This window comes from Trachurus trachurus, assembly GCF_905171665.1.
Source record: "Trachurus trachurus genome assembly, chromosome: 3".
In the NCBI taxonomy this organism is placed as follows: Eukaryota; Metazoa; Chordata; class Actinopteri; order Carangiformes; family Carangidae; genus Trachurus; species Trachurus trachurus.
The window spans coordinates 14330195-14345977 of record NC_139893.1 but is presented as its reverse complement, the minus strand read 5'-3'; the positions used below and the strand labels follow the sequence as shown (position 1 = coordinate 14345977).

General features: G+C 39.4%; 1 protein-coding gene across 1 annotated transcript in view; it reads left to right on the top strand.

Moving 5' to 3' along the window:
* The window catches only part of LOC310984129 (CUB and sushi domain-containing protein 1-like), a gene marked incomplete at both ends in the record, with an annotated part of 396452 nt that overhangs the window by 238771 nt on the left and 141898 nt on the right, over window positions 1–15783 (top strand). The window contains 4 exons of the mRNA XM_083969256.1: window positions 4583–4686; window positions 5026–5138; window positions 15205–15387; window positions 15577–15762. Coding sequence (XP_083825382.1) covers window positions 4583–4686; window positions 5026–5138; window positions 15205–15387; window positions 15577–15762 — 586 coding nt within the window. The remainder of the gene's footprint in view (window positions 1–4582; window positions 4687–5025; window positions 5139–15204; window positions 15388–15576; window positions 15763–15783) is intronic.

The following is a 15783-nucleotide window of genomic DNA, read 5'->3' as shown; positions in this document are numbered from 1 at the left end:
AGGACACCCAAAATTTCATGGCACTACAACTTGGATTTCTCAGTGCTCTTAACAATGTTTAAATGGCCTATTGAGCTGCTCTTCTCTGCTCCGTTGCTTACTAATGACCTTAAAGTGATAACGCTTCACTTATTCCTTCAAAGAGCTTCCACGGAGCATGCACTGTTAAACAGAAACTTTTGTAACCAGCCATGACAGCCAACAGCATGGCTGGTATTGTTTTCAACTTGTGAGTGTGTTTTGTGTGAGTCATCAAGGAATACTACCAAATCAAGGGAAACTACCACCGAGGCTGTTTTGAGTGTTTTGGCAGGTGTTGACATGTCTGTCTGTCTATGGACAAATTTGTCGGTGTGATAGCATTGCAGCTGTGCAAGATACAGTTATGAAACTACAGGTGTTAAAGGCAGTGTTAGTGTTGTTTGCCTGAACGTGTATTTAGCTTTACAGACAGCTAAACACTCTACTAATCAAACTGAAGGAACAGGCCGCTGTGTTGAGTTGAATAGTTTTAATCAGGAAAAAGTGTGAAACTGTTGACAAAATTAGAAATAACAAATTAAAATGTTGCATCAATATGCAATATAGACAAAACAAATATTCACAAAAACATACTTAATTTATACAGAGCCAAAAACGTTATAGAAAATATGTGTAACTTACAGATGATGCTGTTAATAAACTGTGAAGGCGTGGATGGCGATATGGCTGCATCCGTGCGGCGTCTTGAGTAAGAAGAGAGCTTCGAAGGAAGTGACCCGAAAGTAAATAAACAGATCCAATACATCACAGGCAGTGCTCACTGATTCCACGAGTGCTGCGCATTCATGTAATAACGAGTAATGGCCACTGAGTACTCATGGGATTTACAGCTTACATGTTGACAGGTGTCAATTTTGGTCTCATCCCATTTCAAGTTGGCGGTGCTATTTTTTTTACCCCCTTTGAAATATATAAAAAGTACAGCAAGAAACAGAACTCAATCATTTAGTAATGGAATCAAAAGAGAACACATCAAACTGTAGTTAAACTGTGGGTAAATTGTGTGTTCACTGTACACTGTTTAAGTTGAAAATGTATAAAAGGCTAAATTACATTTCCTGTCTTTTCTCTCTCCCATGGTTGATTCCTTCCTTCCTTTCTTTCTTTCTTTGTTTCTTTCTTTGCTTTAGAAAATAAAGAAGCTAATCTGATGTGGTTTGGGGTTGCAGGCTGCTCTTAATGTCTTTCTAAATGGGCTCATTTGGATCTATTGAACAGCACTGAGCTTCTTGCTAATGACCTTAGTGTGATAACGCTTCAGTTCCCTCCTTTAAGGCTGCAGCCAAGCTGCCTTGAGTGTCTAGACACAAGCATACACATAAAGAGGTAAACAAAGACAGAAACATGTAGGCACAGAGACAGTCAAACTGCACTTACACATTCAGTGGAACAGGCATGCCTATCATTCTTCAGTCATTAAGGCAGAAAACCACCTTCTATAGACACTTGCAGGCAAGCACGCTTGGATGCACCGAAAACCGGTCTGTTTCTGCTTCTGTTCTGCTTCACTCCCTTTCTTTATGACCACAAGCTGCTGCAGCTGTACATTCTTAACAACAACCTTAACTTCTCAAGCGCAAACACACATACAGCCCACAACAATGCTGCATCAAACACCACCATCTTTTATTGTTCTTTGTTTGTCATGTTTCACATCCCTCGCAAGAAGGCGTCCTTTCAGATGTACAGTTAGTATTTCTTTTGATTGAGAGGGAGAAAAAAGACAAGCCAAGATGCCACTGAAGATGGCATGAAGACATTAGCTAGAAAGCTCTAGTGAGTTGCATGTTCTTTTTGTGATTTTTGCAACTACTGAACAGCTTCTTTCAGTCAGTGATAAATACTGCTTTATCCAAATGTGTTTTAAATGAAAGGAGTAGTTGTGGCAAAAAGAAAAAAAAATCTGTCAGCATAGACAAAGAAGACACTGATGTAAATTAAAATATATATTTCTCCCTTTTATATGCCTCTGCATTTCTGTTCGTGTATATGTGGCAGGCAATGACTTACTGCCTCTTAAAATAGTTATAACATAAACAGTTTGAAGTTTGACAACCAACAAATAATATCTCCCTGTAATGCCTTTGTGGTTGATGTGATCAGTACCACTGCTGATGGATAAACTATTCTTTTCCTAAAAGATGGTTAAGAAACATCTGAGGAACTTAACAATAGTGATGATGCATCTTGTAAAAAAAAATCTGCAGAAAGTGCGGTGCTCTAGTGAACAGAGTGGAAAAGATAATACAGAAATACATCAGCAAATAAAGCACAATGGTTTATTAATGGTCCCTGTGATTTGTTGTTAGCCAGGAGATAATACCTCACCATGTTGTTTTGCATCTTTTCCCCATAATTTTTTGGCCATTTTGCAGAGACTAAACATTGCCAGAGGCGGCAACATTCAGTGTATAATAAGACAGTAGAATTCCTTCTACAAGTATCAGTCTCATATTTATTGAGCTGCGTCCTGAATGTAAGTTGCTGAAGTCAAAAATAAACATGTTTTTTTTTCTTTTAAATATTAGCCTATTTGCATAACAGTTAACAGCAGTTGAAGAAAATGTGTGTGTGTTGGAGTGTCTGTTTGAACGTGTATGAATACAGATTTCTACAGTTATACATGGCTTCTTTGCTATTCCTGTTGTGATTGCAGTTAATCCCTCAGACGGTTCCATATCCTTTTACATTATTTGAACATTTGCTAGCCATTTTTATTTTGACAAAACACGGCCAAAGGCTTAGCTGTGCGTTACTGATTCTCGCATGTTGGAAGGGTCTTTACACTTGTCACCTGCCGAAAGGGTTTTCTTCCCCACAGTGTGATTTGCCATGTGATTGATTTTCATCCACAATATCACATATTCATGGTTCATCTCACTCCTTTAATGCACAAGAAGCTCACCAGCTCTTTTTTCTCTGAGGTTTCCTGAATACAGAAGAAATCTTCCATCCTCCATTCTTTCAGGGTTATGATCTACTGCTAATAAATAATGGACAAGCAGCAAATAATAGAACACCAGTATTACAGCATTGTAGAGCGCACAGCAGATCGATGATGCACAAATGTATGTATGCAGCAGCAGCCATCATCATGACTTCAAATAATGCACTTAACACTCAATTTCCCAGTGTTAAACAACACAGGTGTGTTTGCAGGGTGCAGCTCAGGATTTTTCTATGAATTTAAAGAAGGAACATGCCAAAGGATGCTATCAGAGTTGTTGTTATGTTTTTCATTAAGAAAGGATTCTTTTTGGCTAAAGTGCCATTATCATTGCTTGTTGCTGTTAAAAGAGGATGTGGCCACAACCCCACTCCATCGCATTCTTTTGCTCTTTGACCTCAGCATATTTTCACTGTAAATATAGATAAAATCATTAAGTCCTTCAAATACTGATGTGGTTTTAAATATACGTAGAATATCTGCTTCCCATTATCCAAAGGACACAATCTTAACACTAAAATCTTTAGCAAAGCACAAAGATTGTAGCACAGCTTTATGCAGTACTGAACAAGTCCTCAAATGAGCACACACAATCATCCAAGACCTCCACACATGTTCTTTATGACTGTTTTGCACTAATGCCATCAGGTTTTTGATTGAGATTGCCTGCATGTAAGCAAACATGAGGATGTCTGGTTTCATTTCAGAAGCCATTATACTTGTGAACAGCCATCCAAGAAATGATCAGCTTGCCTTGTGTATAGATGGATCAGTGCACTCATGCAGAATATATTCCTTTGTAATGTTGGACATCGCTGACTACCAATGGACTTACTGCTGTAATAGATCTTTAGTGCATTTTATCTCTTTGTGATGATTTCCCTGTTGGTCTATGATACGTTTCACATTGTGGCATATCTGGGATCATACCCAGAATTCCTAGGTTTGATGGTTCTCCCGGTTTCATCAGTTTCCAACATTTTGTGTTGTGTGTTCAAAGACTGAATGGAAATATACATCTATAACCAATATACAGTACAGTACAACCAATTTTGGATGTAGAACAATGATGAACAGAAAGTATGTAAGCACGGAACCTTTGTTCGTCTCAGTGTAAAGAAACTTTATGCCTGTTTAAACAGAGATTATCGAAACCCACTTAATACTTTTTGCTCTAAAGTGCTTTTCCTCTGGGCTGCAATTAAGACTCCATGTCATGACATCAGATGTAATTACAAGAGTCATGAGGTCATGAGGTTGACAGATGCTGTCAGTCTTTTTGTATAGGATGTTTTTTTGTTTGTTTGCACAATGCTACTTTAGAATGCTTGTTATTAATTTATTGTTATTAACGTCAGATACAGCTGTCACTGCTTGAGAGACAGTTGTTTGTGAAGCAGAACTCACATTTTGATGCAAGGCTTTCAAATTTCTTTAATGATATAATCATTAGTTTCAATTACTTGAACCCATAGTAAATCTCTCAGCACTTGTGTTTTTCATTTTGCTTTTTTTTCCCTGTATCCTCATCTTTACACATGTTTGTTTTTTAATGACTGTGTGGTTGCTTGCTTCTTGTTTTTGTTGTTCTAGGTGATAAAGCTGTCATTTGAAGAGTTTGACCTGGAAAGAGGATACGACACACTGACTGTGGGAGATGGAGGCAAGATAGGAGACACTCGGAGAGTACTTTACGTGTAAGCACTTCTTTCATATTCTGCCCTACAATATAGTCATGTTGTTACTGTATATAGAACAAGCTAATGATGGTAATCACAAGGACAATTGCAAACACAGGTTTTTTTTTGTACAAGGAGATATTGGACACAGTGCACTGCATTATTGACTTATGTTTTGTTGGAACTGTTTGAGGTCAACCGGTAGACATTACAAAGGGTGTGAAATATATTATTATCAATATAGTATTATCTTGCTTATGTAAATAATTAGAATTGACTTAATTAAAAGTAGAAAGTGATAAACCAGTAATCCTTCATAGTTTGTGTTAATGTCTGCATATTTGTGTGTTTGTGTAGACTGACTGGCTCCAGTGTTCCTGACCTCATCGTTAGCTTGTCCAATCAGATGTGGCTACACCTGCAGTCAGATGATACAATCGGCTCAGCTGGGTTTAAGGCAGTCTATGAAGGTATGGCTTCCATTGCACTGACAGACACACACACACACACACACACACACACACACACACACACACACACACACACACACACACACACACACACACACACACACACACACACACACACACACACACATTCATAATGGAGTGTGAAAGTCATGGCGTTGCTGACGTGGAGATTCAGTAGCAACGCAACTGTTGATGTTTGTGCATTACCAGAAGGTGATAGATTAATTGTGAGTTAATCAGTTGATCATTCTGCTTGCGTGTTTTTCATATTATGCCAAAGCTGACACAAAGAAAGAGATAAAATTGGTGACAGTCACAGTGACCAAAGGTGAGAGGGACAGGTGTAAATGCTTCCCTCTAAACACTTATCGTTGCTTGCTTGTTTGTTTGTTTGTTGACATGTAAATAGTGCTGAGATCTCTGAGTTTGTACAATTTGGTGCAAATCCAGATAACAATCCAGGTCAAGTGGAAGAAAATGTTTAGCTGTTACTGAGGAATGCGTTATATATTTGATTACATACTGCATTTTACCATGCCAATGCATCTTTAAATGAAATTCAGCTGGTACTAAACTAAATGCAATTCACTCGAGACAAAGGATGAGACAGGTAGAGAGAGAGGTAATTTGATAGACATGGAGGAAGAGGGACAACAAGAAACTGACAGAGTGGCACAGTAGCAGACAGAATGACAAATTGAGTGAGAAGAAATGGACTGACTCGGAGAGAGTGAGGGAGTGCAAGAGAGGAAGAAAGAGAGTGGAGAGAGATAAAGGTTGCGCTCTTGATACAGCTCAGCTGTGTTTGATTCAGTGATGTTGCTCTCAGTGTTGTTCAGGGTTAGTTCCTCCTGTAAAGAATCTGAACTGCAGAAACTCAGTGTGTGTGTGCCCAAACTTCTGTGACTGGGAGACAGTTAATATCATTTTACAGGACTTTTGCTCAGCGTAAGTCCAAGTGGCACTAACCTTGATTTAATAGCATTATTGGACTTTTCCCTCACACCTTGGTTAGGTCATCCACCTTAGTTACAGTATCCAGTTTTATACAGATATGATTAAATTAAATAAAAAAAGGAAGGAAGAAACAAACAAATGACCTTCTAGTTTTAGTTTTCCCCAGGATAACTTAAACAGCTGCCTGCGGTGTGTTTTGTGTGTGCTTGCTTGCGTGCATATATGTGATGCTGTCACATTGTATAATATCACCATGTTATACACTTTGATCAGTGTTACCCCCTGAGAGCTTTTAGGTTTTCAGCCCTGAAGGAAATCCCAATACGTGCCTGTGTGTGTGTAAAGCTGTCTTGTTTTTGAATGCCGTCATGTAACACTTCACAGTTAATCACTGCAGTTCTGCATTTGTGATTTTGTATGTGTGTGTTTGCATATTTGAGAGAGAGAGAGAGAGAGAGAGAGAGAGAGAGAGAGAGAGAGAGAGAGAGAGAGAGAGAAGGAGATCGTGGAGAGAGAAAGAATTCATGAAAACAAACCACTTCTGGGAAAATTGGAACACTCTAATCAAACAAAACATGAGGACCTACCCATTCAAAATGGAGATGTATGGGTAAACCACTTCCACTTCCAATCTCTTTGGTCCACCAGAGAAAAATGAACAGCAAAAACACACACAAGATGAAGAACAAAGTTCAGAGTCAACCAGACTGTCAGAACTTGCTAGACTCCATAATTACAGTATAAACTACAGGACATAATGAAATCATGCAAAACCCAGAAGGCCTGTGGGGCTGACATCGCACACAGACAACAAGTGCACCCTCAACATTGGCAAAAGACTTCTTTTCCCTAAAGCTGGGCATAAGACAAGGATGCAGCTTGTGTTTCTCCCGGACCAGAGCATCCACAGGGAATCTCACCACAATTTTCGTAGGCCTATTCCAAAACACAGCCAACCTCCAGAATCACAAATAGAAATACTAACTTGGTACCATTGCTCCTCAAGATGAAAAAGCTGTGAACAACAGAAGAGACAAGACAAGAAGGCTGTGTTATGCCATCAAAAGAAACAACACTTTAGACATCCCAATTCAAATCTGTCTAAAAAATAGAATTTCACTACACAGTTTATTTCACTTTATGGTTTTGGAGATCTATCTATTTATCAATACAAGTACATTATACAAAAATCACAATTCTCCTACTTATGAACTTCTTTTTATTACATTATTTCACACTTTGGCAATGTAAATGTCTGTTTCTCATGCAAAGAAAGCCTCTTTTAATCAAACTGAATTGTTGAGAGAGAGAGAGAGTTAACGTCATAAACACACACAGCCCATTATGATAATTGAAGCTTTCAGTAAAATGCTGCTGCCAAGTTTTCAGGCTGATGGCAACTGGCTGTGAAAAGTATAATGACGTAAATAATGTTGTTGTTTTTTTAACTCATCAAAGGAGTGAAAATTAGCATTGAATGCATTTAGATTCTTTTTGGTATCAGTGTGATTATGTTTCTTTAGAAAACGTTGTTGTGTGCCTGGATGCCGTCCTGGCATTAAAACCTATACATATTCTATCTAACTTGACTTTGTTGTTGCAAAAAATCAAGGATAAATTAGTTAGTTTGGCAACTGATTCCCAGGTTTTTGAGAAGCAGTTACATAATCCAACAAAAAAGGGTTTGTAATTAAGTTTCCCTGTATAGCGCTGCATTGCCATGTGATTTTAGCATAAGACTGTAAATTGTTCCTGTGCAAGAATCAGTTTCTGTTCTCTGTAATTTGATTTATCTTACCAGCAGGAACTGAAACCAAATGCAAGTTAGGATATAAAATGATTAAAAATGTCAAATGTTAAAAAGATTAACTTGATTAATCACAATACTAAAATACAAAATAGTATACATAGTGATATTACTTTTATTTCCCTCTATGGTTTCTTATATAGAATTGAAGGACACAGTTTATGTACCTACAGGTAATCTAAATTACATTTTACAGATGAAAAATAACACATCATAGTTGTTTATGTTTTCACATCAGCACTATATTTTATAAGTGTATTAAACAAATGCCTACGTATCCGACTGCACACCTCAACCTTAATAAACAAATCCCATCACAGGCTTCATTGTGAATGGAGAGTGTTGTCCTCCTGAAGATGCCATACATCTGACAGGCCACTGTCCGCCAAAGGAAACACTCGCAGACATAGTTTACAGCTAGTCTGATGGTCATTAGCACTGCTACTGTTAAACCAATGGTGTGTCTCAAATCGCATACTTCTCTTAGTGCACTGCTTTACAGTACACTGCCTTGTGCAGTGCACAAATTTCGACAGGGTAGTACTGTCTCAAATCAAACACTGCCGCTGCGCACTTACCGGAAATGACTCTACAGCTTCTTCTTCTATTATTTAAATTCTGATTGCAACCGGCCGTTGGAGCCCTATCGCCGACACTTGACAGCGCTTTTTGCCGTGCTTACGTGCTTACGTAGCTTCCGCTACGTCACTAAGATGGCGGCCGTTAAAGCAGAAGTGAGTGATATATTTGTGTTAATATAAGTCTTAAATAGTTATATCTTCCGACAGCAATCACTTACATAGAGTGTTTGGACTGAAACACGGGTCTGTCAGTCACTCTGCTCTGCTCTGAGCCGAAGAGAAAACATTTATCGTATCCTACAGTTTTTATCCAATGAGGAGAGAGAACGACATGCAGGGCTGTGTGTGCAGCCAAGGAACGCCGTGAATGTGGTGACGTAGCGACGAGGACTGTTATGGTGCGTTCAAGGAAACTCGTATTTTTCCGACCGTGAAGTGGTACCAGTTCGATCTGGTACGAGTTCACCGGTCGGAAGTTACGAGTGGCCGTTATAGTGACTTTCACCGGTAAAACAGGTCGGAAAAACACGAGTGGGTTGCCTGGAACGCTACAAAGTCGTAAGTTGTGACTTGAAGCTGTAATTTACGATTTCAAAAGCCTGCCTGGAACGCAGCATTAGCGAAAACGACCGGATCACTCACTTCTGCTTTAAGTGTGGAAAGTGTCCATCGATCCACACTCAATTTTCTGGCCGTTTGAGTGCGCCAATTGAGTGCGCATAGCACACTACATTTTCACACACTGCTCAATGTGAACGCACTTATGTACTCAAAAAATTAAGTGTAAGTGCAGAAGTGCGCGATTTGGGACACACGACAAGAGTTTGAATTTTCCCACTCTCATCTGTGATCAAACCAGCTGTGGCACCTTAGCCTCATGATGTGATTAATCATGTGTCAAAAATGTTTTAGGCGTTATTGTTTCCAGATTAATCGCAAATTAACTTTGACAGCCCTAATTTAAATACATCTAAACCTTTGCATTAATGCATTGCAGTGTAATTAATGAGCAAAAGCCATCCAAACAACTGGAAAGGTCCTTAATGTATCAATGTGGGTATTTTATTCTTCCTTTTACCTGTGAATCCATTCATCTTCTGATTTTTTCTACCATTGCACCGGCGATAGCCAAGCAGTTTGTCCATCTAATTCTTGTGACACAATATATGAGAAATGTCTTCAAGGAATATCTTCAAATTTGGCAAAAAATATTCACTTGGGCTAAGTGGCATCCACGATAAGAGCTAGTCAAATCCTCTGAATGCTAAGTAAAGGTGCTTCAGTGCTTTCTTATTTTATCTCCTTCAGTGTGTAGCACTGGAGCATTCTTACAAAAGGAAATGAGATAAAGCTGCCCCACATTCCTTGTGGCAATAACATAAAGAGAGGCACCATTCCATGTCAATAACATACACTGCATACTTATGTGGCCCAGTGTGAGAGCCGCTGACTTCTCTCTGCGCCACGGTTTTCTTTTCGTAAGTCTGTCAGCCTAGCATTGTGAGCCCGGTCCCATTGTTTAGTTTATTGATTTGACTCGTATGACTCTTCCCTATTCACTTCCTCTCCCTGACAATCAGGACAGGTGGCCTCCTGTTCCTTGGATAGTCCCCTACAAACACGTTAGTATTGCTGATATCGAGCTGGGTGATTGTCCTTTCCCTGTGGGACAAAGCTCTTTATTAGTTCTCTTTACTCCTCTGTAAAAAAAATAGTCTCTAGGTAAAGACATAATGTTTCTCACCAGGAAATTAGTCACAGAAATCAAACAAGCCAAAACAGTGATAATGGTCAAATGGGCAAAACACAGTTGATGTCTTACAATAGAAATATATTTTTAAAAAGATGCAATGCAACATATTCAATCCATCTAATGTCAGAAGCTGTTATTTCTCAAGTCAGTGTACCTCTGGATTCTAGTTCAAAGGAACACAACAGGGTAATGACTAAGTTTAAATAAAGGAATGTATTGATTGACTAATACTCAGGGTAAATGCAATGTTTTATAATTATCAAGTTGAAAAGTGGAGCAAAAGAACAGAGTTAATCAATAGTGGATAAAATGAACTGCGTCACAAGTGAAATCTGAGGATTTCCCTGGTGTGAAAGTGAAATAGTTGGTGTGGGATTCAGGGAACTTCTTCATGACAAGCTCTGGTGTGGTTTCCCTGGAGGCAACATGTAGCTGATGGCAGCCGGCTCCAGTGGATCTCTCTGCAGATTGGCGCTTGGCAGTCTGCCAGCAGGCTTTGGCACCGCTGTTGATTTCTCTGCCGTCAGGTGCTGATCATGTACGTCTCTCCTCATCTCTTGTGGGTTGATGCAAAATAAAGCTTTAATTGTGGTTCTTAACTTTTGATAGATAACTCTAGAATAGATTGGTGCTAGCCAGGTGTCTCAAGACTTAATGAAAATGGCAAAAAGTCTAAATTCTCATTTTAATTTGATGTGTCGAAATAAAACATCATAATTACTTGGATCATGTGGCAAAATGTAAGCTTCATGTAAAGTGTTTGGAGTAGTTTTATTTCCTTGGGAGCTGGCTGATAGTGAAATAACCTAATAAAACAATATAATTATTGTTTTGTAAATCTAATAGATAGATAAATGTACTTTTTACCGCAGTTCTTTGATAACAAGAATGATAATATAGGATAGTAGTGACACCATTGTAAATTATACAGTATGTTGAATATCGGCATTCTACAGGAGCTAAATGACAAAAGTCATGGGTTACAGAATAGTTGGGTAATTGGTTTTACATTACACATTACACAAGGAATATGTGTCTGAAAATAATAAACAGCTAGTTAGTGGTCTAAATTAGAATGGAGCACCTGATTTATAATTTATAATTATCTAAAGTGGAGTGGTTTATAGTGATTATCCATTTCCTTTTGCTGATGCTTTTCGTCTATATGTAACAGTCAAGTACATTTTTGGATCCATAACTCCATATGACTGATGCCAGGCTGGGGATGTTTGCTGCAGATTTGTATTATATTCCTTGAAAGTCTTCATTACATATATGAGTGGGGTTGTAAACCACGACTTGACTGTTGGGTAGATGCACACAACGGCAAGGCGGTAATTCTGCGTTTTCATTCTCTATTGTCAATTATGTAGATGACTTTGTATGATATGTGGCTGTTGGGAAGGGAGTGAAAAAGAGGCATAAATTGTCACACTGAGTTGTAAAATCTACATTCTGTACTTCAATAAAAGTCCATAAACATAGAAAGAAAAGAATGGAAAGAAATGACAGAAAAGAAGAAAGAGAGAGAGAAAAAAACTAAAGATTCAGAGAAAAATGAGTGAGAGTTCTGTCATGATGAGTTACCATAATGACAGTCTTACCAGAGGCTCAAGATCCCTGATATCCATCCTGACACTCGTCAACTGTGTGACAGCTAGCTGTGGGCCACACACACACACACACACACACACACACACACACACACACACACACACACACACACACACACACACACACACACACACACACACACACACACACACACACACACACACACACACACTCGACTGCCTATTCTTTGAGTATTCTATTCTTGTGGTTGTACTTACATCCTAACAGATAGTAAAAGTGTAGCATGCATACACAAACGCAGGCTCGCACACACACACATACACACACGCACGCAGCTCACCTTGAGATGTATTTGCCCAAAGCGAATCCAGGAGCATGGTGGAGCATGTGTTACAAGATGACGGATGTCTGGTGGAATGTCAAATTTTAGGAGGGGAGAAGGGGAAGAGCCACGGATAAAAAACACACTCCCAGGTGAAGGAAACACAAAGAGTGACAAATTGAATGGAATATGATTGCAGGCCAGTTTGGCACTATACTGCTAATGTGACACTCGTGCCAATAAAGCACAGTATATTGAATCAGGAATCAGGTGGCAGCGGTAACAAGAAAACAGAACAAAGTGGGCGAGAAGGACGCTGACAATTTGAAAGGATGACTGACGGAGATGAGGGCAGAAAAAAAGTATAAATAAGGAAACAAAAGACAGACACAACATATATCTGGAACTCTGTGTGCAGGAAGTACTATTTACGATGGCCCTGAGAGCTCATTGCACTGCATCTTAAGAAAACATATGCAAATACATCAAGCGCGCTGCAAATAGAGAAAACATCTTCATCAATATGACAACACACAACATGAACAGAAGTGTTTCCAGGGAACACTAAAAGTGATTAACTGTGGACTTCTGGTGGAGAGAGGAATGGAGTAGACGCATATATCGCGCTCTCCCACACTGATCGGAAAAACAATATTTTTAATAATCCAAATTTGACCCAACTCTTTACTAAAAGTAAGCAGTACAGTATCTTTAATACGCTCAATGGCCTCCCGAACCAGGCTGGCTAAGGAAAAATCCACCGCCCGCCACGGCTAACCAGGTTGGTATGCCTGCTCTGACTTGGCTACCTCACTGGAGCAGCACCACCACTCAGCTCAGATCGCCGTTTCAGACCTGCCAACCTGTACGCATTTTGCATAGCAGGTACGCAATTTGACATCAAAATACGCTGGTACGATTCACCTCTCTAAACTACGCAAAAAGCTACCGACTTCTATGAGTTCTGTGAGAAATGTGCAACACGATGACAACACGATGCAGCAGTTCTTCCTGCCTCCTGCCCTCTGCCTCCCTCCCTGTTCCCCATGCCCCTATACTCGTACTGTGTGTGGGGGTGTGTCAGCAAACTTGCCAACTTTTGATAACAGTACTTTCACGGTGAAAATATGACTTAATATCAGGGCCAATTGAGGAATAAGCTAAGTCTAAATGTAAAAAAAACTCCTGTGATTGTATGTTTTCACCGGCACTAAACCAAAGAGTAGTAATAGTCTGAGAGGCTTGTAGGAATGACCTGAAGTACACATCTACGAGGATTACTACCATGATGCTATTTTTGACCCACTTGCCCCCCCACCTTCACACAATAGCTGGCTAAGGGAGGTCTTAACTCATATAAAACTTGAAAAGATTAGATTCTCACTTGTGGGTTCTGGCAAAGTCTTTAGCAAAACCTGACAGCCCTTCATAGAATATTTAGACAGAACTCAAAGTAGGTAACTACTGTAAACCTACCTTGAATATCAAGTATGTCCCAGCAGGTCCATCACTTTTGTTTTTAAGTTATTTTTTGCCTCGATTCCAATAACAAGATTGAGAGAGAGACAGAAAGGTCAGAGAGAGATAGAGAGAGAGAAGATTGTTAGAATAACGTCTTTGTGATACTAACCCCCCATGTTCAAGTTCACATAGCCCACATTTAAATTGTGTTATAGGACTGAATTTTCCATGTTCTTTGCATGTGTTTTCTTAAGTTGCAGTGCATTGAGCCCTGACTGCCACCTTGCATACAGTATCATATATGATATTACAACCATTAGTTTTGCTTTCTTTGATTTTTACCTCCTGCTGTTTGGATCTGTGTGTGCACGTGTGCGTGTGCGTCTTGCATCTAACTGTGCCTCTGCTTATTGTTTTTCCTTTCACAATTAAAGCTGAATTGCAGTACAATTACCTTGATGACAATGAACTGCAAGGAGGGAAACAATAAAATTAATTTCTCAAAGGTTGTATTTTGTTTCTTAATATAGCGATATGAAATAACAGACACTAGCCACACTGTTCACGGTTGCAGCTGCTTTACACAGCCTTATTAACACCGATGCTAATCTTTCTTTTAAGACTTGAAAATGAAAAGTCTTGCCATTTGTCAGCGTGTTGACAGCCTAATGAGGACCGCTGCCAGCTCTCTATCAAAGAAAGTAGTTATTACACAAATTTAAGTATGGCTCCTCTCCCATCCCGGTCCCCAGCTGACTGGACTTTCCTGTGAGACTGAAGCCTTTGTGTTCAGACTGTACACCCACTACAATCTTGACTCTAACTATAATTGTCTCTACATGGGTTATGTATTTCAGTGTATTTTCTGGAGTAGTCTAGTGACAAATACGCTAAATCACTAACCTTGAGAAATATAATTGCCCTTTTAGACTGCATGGCAGCACAACCTAATTTGACTCTACTGACCCCTTTTTTTTTAGTTTTCCATTGGGTAAAATTTGTGTATAGTACTGTAACTGACACCTGTTTCTTTTTCGAGTTATCCAAACCTGATCTTAGGCAACACCAAGAAATGATATAACGATAACGATAACCCTGCGGACGACGGATTGGTCCAAGAAAAGTTTTCACTACTGCACCATCATCGTGCATTGTGTTAAAAACAAGTGACTGTACATTGCTCACACTCTCCTGTTACATGTCTGTTCAAATAAAGAGCAGAGCAGATGTTTCTCTTTAACGTCCCGTCAATATTGTTCTTTTGTGCTCAATTGTTCGTGTGTGCTGAAGATGATGAAGATAATGTCACTATAGCTTCATGCATTGTCACGATAGTAACAGCGCTGCATTAAGTGGTCCTCTGCTCAGGAGAGGAAGAAGTACCTTGTACCCAAAACGAGTTGCGGTGGGAAAACACTACATGGCTACATCACTATATCATGCAGAGGATGTTCAGATTTCACACACTGACTGATCTGGAAATCAATCTATGCATGATATGGTCTTTAAACCCCACCTCAGACTGACATGAACTGAATGTCACCTTATCATATCAACATCAGTTATCTACATAAAAGCATGACATGGTGTTCTCTGTGTGTGTGTTACAGAGATAGAACGGGGAGGCTGTGGTGATCCTGGGGTGCCAGCATTTGGTCGTCGTAGCGGCGATCGCTTTCAACACGGCGATGTGTTGACTTTCTTTTGTCAGTCGGCCTTTGAACTTGTGGGTGAAAGGACCATCACATGCCAGCACAATAACCAGTGGTCTGGAAACAAACCCAGTTGTGTCTGTAAGTACACCTTTTTGGTTGTATTAAGATTTTTTTTGTTTGTTTGTTTCTTTCAGTTTTTTTTATTTTTTTTATTTTGTGTTGTTGCTCTTTTCTTTCTTACATAATGATGCAGCTATCAATCTATGTGCTTTCATTCATAACCTATCACCCTATCAACTTAACCTCTTTCTTTCCTCTTTGTTTTAGTCTCATGTTTCTTCAACTTCACGGCACCATCAGGAACTATATTGTCCCCAAACTACCCAGAGGAGTATGGGAACAACCTCAACTGTGTGTGGTTGATTATCTCTGAACCAGGAAGCCGCATTCATCTCCTCTTCTCTGACTTTGACCTGGAGCCACAGTTTGACTGGTTGGTCGTCAAAGATGAAGGTATTTACTTCTTAATATTTC